Source organism: Poecilia mexicana, unplaced genomic scaffold (assembly GCF_051168715.1).
Source record: "Poecilia mexicana isolate PSO_F unplaced genomic scaffold, ASM5116871v1 scaffold_11, whole genome shotgun sequence".
NCBI classification, from domain to species: Eukaryota; Metazoa; Chordata; class Actinopteri; order Cyprinodontiformes; family Poeciliidae; genus Poecilia; species Poecilia mexicana.
The window spans coordinates 22,640,498-22,651,447 of record NW_028263380.1 but is presented as its reverse complement, the minus strand read 5'-3'; the positions used below and the strand labels follow the sequence as shown (position 1 = coordinate 22,651,447).

Here is a 10,950-nt window from a genome sequence, read left to right as displayed (position 1 = left end):
GCTAAGACACAAAATCCAGATTTCAGATTACAGGATTGATATTAAATAAATTAATCTGTGAAGGGTTTAGAGAGACCCCTTTACTGTCCACTTTAAAGCTAATCTTAAAACCCATCTATTTTACTTGGCTTTCAACTCCAGCGGGATCTAATACTAAATTATATGTTTGTTTGTTTATTTTTACACTGTAAGAGTTATTTTTTAATTGTTATGCTGTGTTTTAATGTACAGCACTTTGTATCAGCTGTGGTTGTTTTAAAGTGCTTTATAAGTAAAGTTGGATTGGATTGAACATACAGATGAACATTTTCATCTGATATGCTTTAACATATTCTTAATATTCCTTGTCACTGAGGTAGAACCTTTCAAACAAAACATTGCAAAAATATATATGTTGTAAAATCATAATATCATGCCCTGATATAGAGTAGAAATAAAAGTTACTCACCCCATTCCCTCTGAATGTGAACATCAGTGGCTTTATGAATGACTTCACAGGAGTATTCAGCAACATCAGACTTCAAAACCTCTACATAATCTGTTCTCTGGAAGGTGTTGTCATTATTTGGGTGAACTCCATCGGTCTGAACCCCGTCATCTTTAGTAAGGATTCTGCCATTTCTTTTGATATGCAGAATGATGTCTTTTGCATAAAAGCCCGTAGCCTGACACATCAAAATCGTGTTTGTCTCGACTTTGGCCTCACGAGTGAACACATGCACTTTAGGTTTAGCTGGTGAGAGAAAAATGGAAATTTGTGTTGAAAGGGTAGTTGATATTTAACACAGATAGCAAAAATATGATTCACTGATATTTTTTATAGTAATATGACACTTGCATAACACTTAAGTGCAATACAAGGGGGAGAAAACTACGACATCTACCCACATATAATGATACAATGAGAAATGAATTGCATTACAAAGATATCATATAGTCTATGTTTAAAAGCAAGAAATTAAATAAAAATGTTGATATGTAATGTACTTTAATGAAAGTTGTTAGTTTGTGTTGGTAATGGAGAGCTCAAATATAAAATAAAATATGTTTCTATGCATTTAAAACTGTGGCATGTATAATGTGATTGAAAGGAGGCGGCAGGATTTTAAGGTTGTTGTTGACAAATTTCTTGGGATTTATTTTATTTTTTTTGCAACTTAAAGACAAACTACATATTTAAGACATTTGCATAAATGCTACACAAATGTCACAGTAACAGCCAGGGACAGATATACACAGGACATTAAATTAAAACTTTCATTTGTCAGACTTCTTGCAAAGTGCTGTATTTATTTTATAGGGCTCAATTCTGGGCCCACTGCTTTTCTCTCTGTATCTACTGCCTCTGGGTTCTATCCTCAGTTACATGGGATTTCATTTCATTGTTATGCTGACGATTGACAGATTTATTTGCCCCTGAGGCAGAAGGATGTCCGTTCCGTCAAACATCTCCTAGCATGTGTAGGTGATATTAAAGCTTGGTTGGCCTTGAACGTTTTTACATTTAAATGAAAAGAAAACAAAGGTGATGGTGGTTGGACCCAGTGGCTCATGTGAGTCCTCCTCTGTTCACCTGGGACCTTTGGAGGTATATCTTAAACTTGTTATTTCAGATCTTGGTTTTAAGGTGGACAGTGATTTCAAATTGGACAGCCAAATCAGAGCTGTGGTTAAGTCCAGTTTTAATCATTTAAGGCGATTTGAATCAGTGAAATCTTTTCTTTCCAGGCAGCATTTTGAAATGGTGAGCCACTCTTTTACTTTGACTCGATTAAATTACTGTAACTCACTATATCTGGGAGTCAGTCAGTCGCTGGTCTCACGTCTGCAGCTGGTTCAGAATGCTGCTGCACGACTTTTGACAGAAACTCGAAAGAGAGAGCATGTGACCCCTGTCCTGGCCTCACTTCACTGGCTGCCTGTATATTTTAGGATTCATTTTAAAATTCTTATGTTTGTTTTTAAATCACTGCTTAATCTTGCCCCAGATTACCTCTCTGAGCTTCTTCAACCTACATGCCCTATCGGTCACTCAGGTCAGCAGATCAGCTGTTCTTGGAGGTACTGAGATCAAGAAGGAAGCTCAGAGGGGACAGGGCTTTTTCTGCCATGGGTCCTAAGTTATGGAATGACTTGCTTTTGCAAGTCATTCCATAACTTAGGAATGACTTGCACTTGCAGGTTAGAGAGGCTCCTTCACTGTCCACTTTTAAAGCTCGTCTTAAAACCCATCTATTTTACTTGGCTTTCAACTCCAGCGGGATCTGGTACTAAATTATATGTTTGTTTGTTTATTTTTACACTGTAAGAGTTATTTTTTAATTGTTATGTTGTGTATTAATGTACAGCACTTTGTATCAGCTGTGGTTGTTTTAAAGTGCTTTATAAGTAAAGTTGGATTGGATTGAACATACAGATGAACATTTTCATCTGATATGCTTTAACATATTCTTAATATTCCTTGTCACTGAGGTAGAACCTTCTAAACAAAGCACTGCAAAAATATATATGTTGTAAAATCATAATATCATGCCCTGATATACTGTAGAAATAAAAGTTTCTCACCCCATTCCCTCTGAATGTGAACATCAGTGGCTTTATGAATGACTTCACAGGAGTATTCAGCAACATCAGACTTCAAAACCTCTACATGATCTGTTCTCTGGAAGGTGTTGTCATTATTTGGGCGAACTCCATCGGTCTGAACCCCATCGTCTTTAATAAGGATTCTGCCATTTCTTTTGATATGCAGAATGATGTCTTTTGGATAAAAGCCCGTAGCCTGACACATCAAAATCGTGTTTGTCTCGACTTTGGCCTCACGAGTGAACACATGCACTTTAGGTTTAGCTGGTGAGAGAAAAATGGAAATTTGTCTTTATAGGGTAGTTGATATTTAACACAGATAGCAAAAATATGATTCACTGATATTTTTCATAGTAATATAACACTTGCATAACTCTTAAGTGCAATACAAGGGGTAGAAAACTATGACATGTACCCACATCTAATGATACAATGAGAAATGAATTGCATTACAAAGATATAATTTAATCTATGTTTAAAAGCAAGAAATTAAATATAAATGTTGAGATCTAATGTACTTTAATGAAATTTGTCATTGTGTGTTGTTAATGGAGAGCTCAAATATAAAATGAAAAGTTTCTATGCATCTAAAACTGTGGCATGTATAATGTGATTGAAAGGAGGCTGCAAGATTTTAAGGTTGTTGTTGACAGAGTTCTTGGGAATTTTTTTCTTGCAACTTAAAGACAAACTACATATTTGCTCATGGTGCACTATGCAAAGTCTCTGTCACAAAGATGATGATTTACTCTCCTTAATATGCTGGAGCACATTTTAACTGACTAACAGTTCATAAACATTAGGTGACTAAAATTAAACTAAATAAAAAATGAATACAAACTGAGACTTCAAGATAATATTTTAGGTTAAATTCTATGGCTATAACAAAATTATGGCTCTAGAAAAGCATTAAATTTGAAATGGATATTTAAATTCACCTAAAATATGTACTTTAAAAAAAGATTTCAAGTCAAAATTGCATATTAATTTTGACGTTCGGCATTTTAGAATCACTAAATTACTTTTCTTAATTTAGAGGAAACACAACTGGACCAATCAAAAATATTTTACAGAATTAACTCTGCAATGATTATTGTGAATTTATTCTGTGTAAATAAACAAAATTTATTGAACAGAAAGTATCACTTACTTTGCGGCAGATTATCTTTCCCCGCTGGTTTTGCATTTTTGTCATTTTCATCTGCAACAATTATCAATTATAATTATATATTTTTTTCTTAACAGCATAAAAAAATAACACTGTTGAAAAACAAAGTTTGCTTGCCAGGGTTAATGTCTGCTCAGACAGATATACACAGGACATTAAATTAAAACTTTCATTTGTCAGACTTCTTGCAAAGTGCTGTATTTATTTTATAGGGCTCAATTCTGGGCCCACTGCTTTTCTCTCTGTATCTACTGCCTCTGGGTTCTATCCTCAGGAAACATGGGATTTCATTTCATTGTTATGCTGACGATTGACAGATTTATTTGCCCCTGTGGCAGAAGGATGTCCGTTCCGTCAAACATCTCCTAGCATGTGTAGGTGATATTAAAGCTTGGTTGGCCTTGAACTTTTTTAAATTTAAATGAAAAGAAAACAAAGGTGATGGTGGTTGGACCCAGTGGCTCCTGTGAGTCCTCCTCTGTTGACCTGTGACCTTTGGAGGTATATCTTAAACTTGTTATTTCAGATCTTGGTTTTAAGGTGGACAGTGATTTCTGAAAATGTTTGTTTGTTTTTACACTGTAAGAGTTATTTTTTAATTGTTATCCTGTGTTTTAATGTACAGCACTTTGTATCCGCTGTGGTTGTTTTAAAGTGCTTTATAAATTAAGTTGGATTGGATTGGATTGAACATACAGATGAACATTTTCATCTGATATGCTTTAACATATTCTTAATATTCCTTGTCACTGAGGTAGAACCTTCCAAATAAAGCACTGCAAAAATACATATGTTTTAAAATCAAAATATCATGCCCTGATATAGAGTAGAAATAAAAGTTTCTCACCCCATTCCATCTGAATGTGAACATCAGTGGCTTCATGAATGACTTCACAGGAGTATTCAGCAACATCAGACTTCAAAACCTCTACATAATCTGTTCTCTGGAAGGTGTTGTCATTATTTTGGCGAACTCCATCGGTCTGAACCCCGTCATCTTTAGTAAGGATTCTGCCATTTCTTTTGATCTGCAGAATGATGTGTTTCGGATAAAAGCCCGTAGCCTGACACATCAAAATCGTGTTTGTCTCGACTTTGGCCTTACGAGTGAACACTTGCACTTTAAGTTTAGCTGGCGAGAGAAAAATGGAAATGTGCATTTATAGGGTAGTTGATATTTAACACAGATAGCAAAAATATGATTCACTGATATTTTTCATAGTAATATAACACTTGCATAACTCTTAAGTGCAATACAAGGGGGAGAAAACTACGACATCTACCCACATAACGAATTCAAATATAAAATAAAATACGTTTCTATGCATCTAAAACTGTGGCATGTATAATGTGATTGAAAGGAGGCTGCAAGATTTTAAGGTTGTTGTTGACAAATTTCTTGGGATTTTTTATTTTATTTTTTTTTGCAACTTAAAGACAAACTATGTATATAAGACATTTGCATAAATGCTACACAAATGTCACAGTAACAACCAGGGACAGATATACACAGGACATTAAATTAAAACTTTCATTTGTCAGACTTCTTGCAAAGTGCTGTATTTATTTTATAGGGCTTGTCATGAGGTGTGGTTGTTGGTGGTGAGGAGAGACGCCGAGACCCAGGTTATGGTGATGATGATGATATTTAATGATGAGGATGCTCAAACAGTCCAAGAACAGGCGGCACGGCAGACAGAACAAGCACACAGCTCAATACCGGTAGCACTGAACGACTGGACTTCGTGCGAGCGAACGCAAACCAGGACTTAGCAGTTCCACTGGAGAGTGTAGACAACATGCAACAGACATACAATAGACATAGACAAGGACCCGACGAGGAACACAGACAACAAGTGGGTTTAAATACACACGGGGTAATCAAGGGAACGAGACACACCTGGGGAGCAATCAACGGGGAGGACAGGACAGAGACTCACAGGAAAACAGGACTGAACACAGAAAACTCAAAAATAAACATACAGAAACACGGAACATAACAGGGCTCAATTCTGGGCCCACTGCTTTTCTCTCTGTATCTACTGCCTCTGGGTTCTATCCTCAGGAAACATGGGATTTCATTTCATTGTTATGCTGACGATTGACAGATTTATTTGCCCCTGAGGCAGAAGGATGTCCGTTCCGTCAAACATCTCCTAGCATGTGTAGGTGATATTAAAGCTTGGTTGGCCTAGAACTTTTTTACATTTAAATGAAAAGAAAACAAAGGTGATGGTGGTTGGACCCAGTGGCTCATGTGAGTCCTCCTCTGTTCACCTGGGACCTTTGGAGGTATATCTTAAACTTGTTATTTCAGATCTTGGTTTTAAGGTGGACAGTGATTTCAAATTGGACAGCCAAATCAGAGCTGTGGTTAAGTCCAGTTTTAATCATTTAAGGCGATTTGAATCAGTGAAATCTTTTCTTTCCAGGCAGCATTTTGAAACGGTGAGCCACTCTTTTACTTTGACTCGATTAAATTACTGTAACTCACTATATCTGGGAGTCAGTCAGTCGCTGGTCTCACGTCTGCAGCTGGTTCAGAATGCTGCTGCACGACTTTTGACAGAAACTCGAAAGAGAGAGCATGTGACCTCTGTCCTGGCCTCACTTCACTGGCTGCCTGTATATTTTAGGATTCATTTTAAAATTCTTATGTTTGTTTTTAAATCACTGCTTAATCTTGCCCCAGATTACCTCTCTGAGCTTCTTCACCCTACATGCCCTATCAGTATCTCAGGTCAGCAGATCAGCTGTTCTTGGAGGTACTGAGATCAAGAAGGAAGCTCAGAGGGGACAGGGCTTTTTCTGCCATGGGTCCTAAGTTATGGAATGACTTGCTTTTGCAAGTCATTCCATAACTTAGGAATGACTTGCTAAGCAATTCCTACCTTAGCAATAGTTAAATGTTTCCTTTTTGTTGCAACAAAAGGCAACTACAATGCATGAAAAATCTCCCCAGAAACAAAAACAGACGAGTCAATAAGGAAGATTGGCTAAGACACAAAATCCAGATTTCAGATTACAGGATTGATATTAAATAAATTAATCTGTGAAGGGTTTAGAGAGACCCCTTTACTGTCCACTTTAAAGCTAATCTTAAAACCCATCTATTTTACTTGGCTTTCAACTCCAGCGGGATCTGGTACTAAATTATATGTTTGTTTGTTTATTTTTACACTGTAAGAGTTATTTTTTAATTGTTATGTTGTGTATTAATGTACAGCACTTTGTATCAGCTGTGGTTGTTTTAAAGTGCTTTATAAGTAAAGTTGGATTGGATTGAACATACAGATGAACATTTTCATCTGATATGCTTTAACATATTCTTAATATTCCTTTTCACTGAGGTAGAACCTTTCAAACAAAACATTGCAAAAATATATATGTTGTAAAATCATAATATCATGCCCTGATATAGAGTAGAAATAAAAGTTACTCACCCCATTCCCTCTGAATGTGAACATCAGTGGCTTCATGAATGACTTCACAGGAGTATTTAGCAACATCAGACTTCAAAACCTCTACATAATCTGTTCTCTGGAAGGTGTTGTCATTATTTGGGCGAACTCCATCGGTCTGAACCCCGTCGTCTTCAGTAAGGATTCTGCCATTTCTTTTGATATGCAGAATGATGTCTTTTGGATAAAAGCCCGTAGCCTGACACATCAAAATCGTGTTTGTCTCGACTTTGGCCTCACGAGTGAACACATGCACTTTAGGTTTAGCTGGTGAGAGAAAAATGGAAATTTGTCTTTATAGGGTAGTTGATATTTAACACAGATAGAAAAAATATGATTCACTGATATTGACAAATTTCTTAGGAAATTTTTTTGCAACTTAATGACAAACTACATATTTAAGAAATTTGCATAAATGCTACACAAATGTCACAGTAACAACCAGACTCAGAGCTCATGGTGCACCATGCAAAGTCTCTGTCACAAAGATGATGATTTACTCTCCTTAATATGCTGAAGCACATTTTAACTAACATTTAGTAAACATTAGGTGACTAAAATTAAACTATATCAAGAAAAGAATACAAATTGAGACATTAAGATAACAATATTTTAGTTTAAATTCTTTGAATAAAACAAAATTATGGCTCTAGAAATGCATTTAATTTGAAATGGATATTTAAATTTACCTAAAATATGTACTTTAAATACAGATTTAAAGTCAAAATTTCATCCTAATTTTGACATTTGGCATCTTATAATTACTAAATTACTTTTCTTAATTTAGAGGAAACATAACTGGACCAATCAAAGTATTTTACACAATTAACTCTGCAGTGATTATTGTGAATTTATTCTGTATAAATAAACAAAATTTATTGAACAGAAAATATCACTTACTTTGCGGCAGATTATCTTTCTCAGCTGGTTTTGCATTTTTGGCATTTTCATCTGCAACAAATATCAATTATAAACAGCAGGATTCATGTCCTTAAATCTGTTTTATATAATTTTATCTTAACAGCATAAAAAATAACACTGTTGAAAAACTAAGTTTGCTTGCCAGAGTTACTGTCTGCACTGACAGTCATACACAGGACATTTAATTAAAAATGTATTTCATTGTCAGACTTCTTGCAAAGTGCTATATTTATTTTGAACATTTTCATCTGATATGCTTTAACATATCCTTAATATATATTTTATCTTTTATGAAAAAAGGAGCTTATGATGCTATGTGATAAGTCTAGTCATTATCTATCTTGCAATAAACTCTTAGAATAAGTTTGACCAAAGAGAAATTTGTTTCAGCACTTAAGATTAATCAGAGCAGAGCCAAGGAATAAATGAATGTTATGTTAAAACGACTGATTAAGAAAAGTAACTTGATTTCCTGGGCACCTTTTTATATGAGACAGTCATTTACATCAAACTACATTAGACTATGGTTTACCCCTACATCTTTATAGGAAATTGCAGACAGAACATTTTTCAGTGTAGAAAATCAATGGGTGTGACTTACTAGATCCAGAGGAGGCCACAGAACTTAAACCTACAAATAAAGACATATATTGGTATATCTTTGGAACAATGAACAGCCCAGGATTGCAAAAGACATCCTAATATGCCTGACACAGAGTATTAAGGTGATTGACGAATGCATTGAAATGAAGTACTGAATTGAATGAGAAGAATTTTCTTCATCACAATCTATTAATGCAGACTCATATTTATTATTTATTAAAACATTCAATAACAGAATATTTGTAATTCATTTTCTTAAATACTAAAAATGTTTTAACACTTTTGATTAGAAATTGTGATCACTGCTCATCATGCAGTAAGCTCCAGCTCAGTATTTATGGTGTTCCGAAAGCAAGAGCTAACACTATAGTTTCAGGGTTATATTATTTAAGTAAAATAGTCAAAATAAATGAAAATATATCTGAACTGGAATTAATTGGAAAGCTTTCAGGGTATTTTTGGTCAAAAGAAAAACAAAAAAGGAATATTACAGTTGATTTCTTCATAAATTTTGTATATTGTTGTTTGTTGGAAGAAACACTTCAGTGGATCTAAAACCTCATGATATGCTAACATGAAGAAAGACAGACTGACTACTTTTCAATGTCATAATGGACTGTTCAAGCATTTAGTTTGACCTTAGTTCATAATAAAACAATAGAGAACTCTGTACCTGATAACAAAAAGAAAACTTGTCTCAGTAAACAATTTCTACAAGGTTTTCATTAGTTTGTTTCTTTTAAATTGGACTATGGGATACTGGAGACAATCAGGGTTACACATAAAGCAGAGACTGAATTAGCCCAAATTCATTTTTTTTTTTTTTATGTAGAGATCAGTATGTTTTTAAAGTTTCTACATAATGTCTTGCCATGATTATTTTATGTATTCTGGTAAATCTGGTTCCAAACAGTTCAGAAAGCGAATTAATCAGACTTGTGTCACTCACTGTCACTGCTGGTACTAGGAGGTGAGCCCGCTGCAGAAGTAAATAAAAATTGGGTTACATTATTTTTTACAAAACAGTGAACATAAGTAACACAAGAAGTTTTTTTTGTTGTTGTTGTGCTAGTTATGTTCTTTCTGTGCTTCTATTGAAACACACAGCAAACATTTTGAGTGTGAAGTTACTTACGTTCAGCACCAGAATCGCTGGATGGATTGGTTTCTCCTAAAAGATACAGAAAATGTGTTCATATTCATGACTTAGAAATGTGCACACAGCTGATGTTGTATAAAGTTTATTAACAGAATGCATACATAATTGCCAAGCTATATGCAGAAATGTTTTAGATGTGCTTTTTGTGGCATATTTCAATCCAAAGCTGCCTCATATGCTACCCAATATATTATTGATCCTTGCACAGGAAATGAGCCATATAGATGTCTACAAGCACAGAGGGCATAACTGAAAGCTTGTCACTCAGTCAACTCAGAGTTTCCTGAATAATGATTAAAGTTTTACAAGTTAATTATTTCTGCCCTTTCATTTGCACAAGCCACAAATGTAAATGTAACTTATTATGCTTCCTTGGACAGCTTAGGATAGGTTTGTGAGCTATACAAAACATGTTTTGTTTTTTTTTTTTCTTTTTATAACGTCATTCTTAGATAATGAGGTTTCGGTCTGGTCAGTTCTGACTAGTTTGAGCTCCTTTCTGAATGAGCTGTTTTAGGGCCGCTTGTAACTTTAAATCTAAATAAGTTGCTGCTGGCCACGCTCCCTAATTCAACGTTGAAACAATTTCAAAGTTTAAAAAATCAATGTGTGTGACTTACCTGATTCAGAGGAGTCCTCAGAATTTAGACCTACAAAGAAAGACATATGTTTACATATCTTTGAACCAATAAACAGTTCAGTATTCTAAAAAAAAAGTCCATCTTAGAGTGCATGACATGTACTTTCAACAGAGTACGAAGGTGATGAATCACAAATAAATGAAGTACTTACTTGGATTAGAGGCTCTATCTTCAGTGAAATCTATTAATAAAAAAACAAAGTTATGATCTGCAGCAAATCCTTGCAAATAAATATTCTATTCACTAAAATTACTGAATAATCAATTTCATAACACTATTAAAACTGCAGTATGTAAAACATATGTTTTTACATAAAAAATAGCTATAACTATAACTATGTTGTGACAATGTAAAATGAGACAAATAATCTGTGAGAAAAAAAAATCAAGCTCCTCTGCCTCCTCCCTTTGG

At 34.7% G+C, this 10,950-nt stretch overlaps 1 protein-coding gene across 1 annotated transcript; it reads right to left on the bottom strand.

The window, feature by feature from the left end:
* Positions 1-246: 246 nt before the first annotated feature.
* Positions 247-10,564, bottom strand: LOC148156547 (uncharacterized). Its single transcript, XM_088009981.1, has 8 exons — positions 10,519-10,564; positions 9,875-9,910; positions 8,116-8,166; positions 7,198-7,482; positions 4,602-4,886; positions 3,737-3,787; positions 2,566-2,850; positions 247-733 (listed from the first exon to the last, which is right to left on the bottom strand). Exons 1-8 carry the CDS (start codon positions 10,562-10,564, stop codon positions 441-443), a joined length of 1,332 nt encoding a protein of 443 aa, XP_087866107.1. The 3' UTR covers positions 247-440.
* Between the last annotated feature and the right edge of the window lie 386 nt (positions 10,565-10,950).

Excerpts from the sequence above, each read along its gene's own strand:
- LOC148156547 (XM_088009981.1), bottom strand. The coding sequence starts at position 10,564 with ATGTCTTTCTTTGTAGGTCTAAATTCTGAGGACTCCTCTGAATCAG. Across the intron at positions 8,167-9,874 it reads CAGCGATTCTGGTGCTGAAC|ATGAAAATGCCAAAAATGCA; the intron begins GTAAGTAACTTC and ends TATTTGTTGCAG. Across the intron at positions 2,851-3,736 it reads GAAAGATAATCTGCCGCAAA|CTAAACCTAAAGTGCATGTG; the intron begins GTAAGTGATACT and ends TTCTCTCACCAG.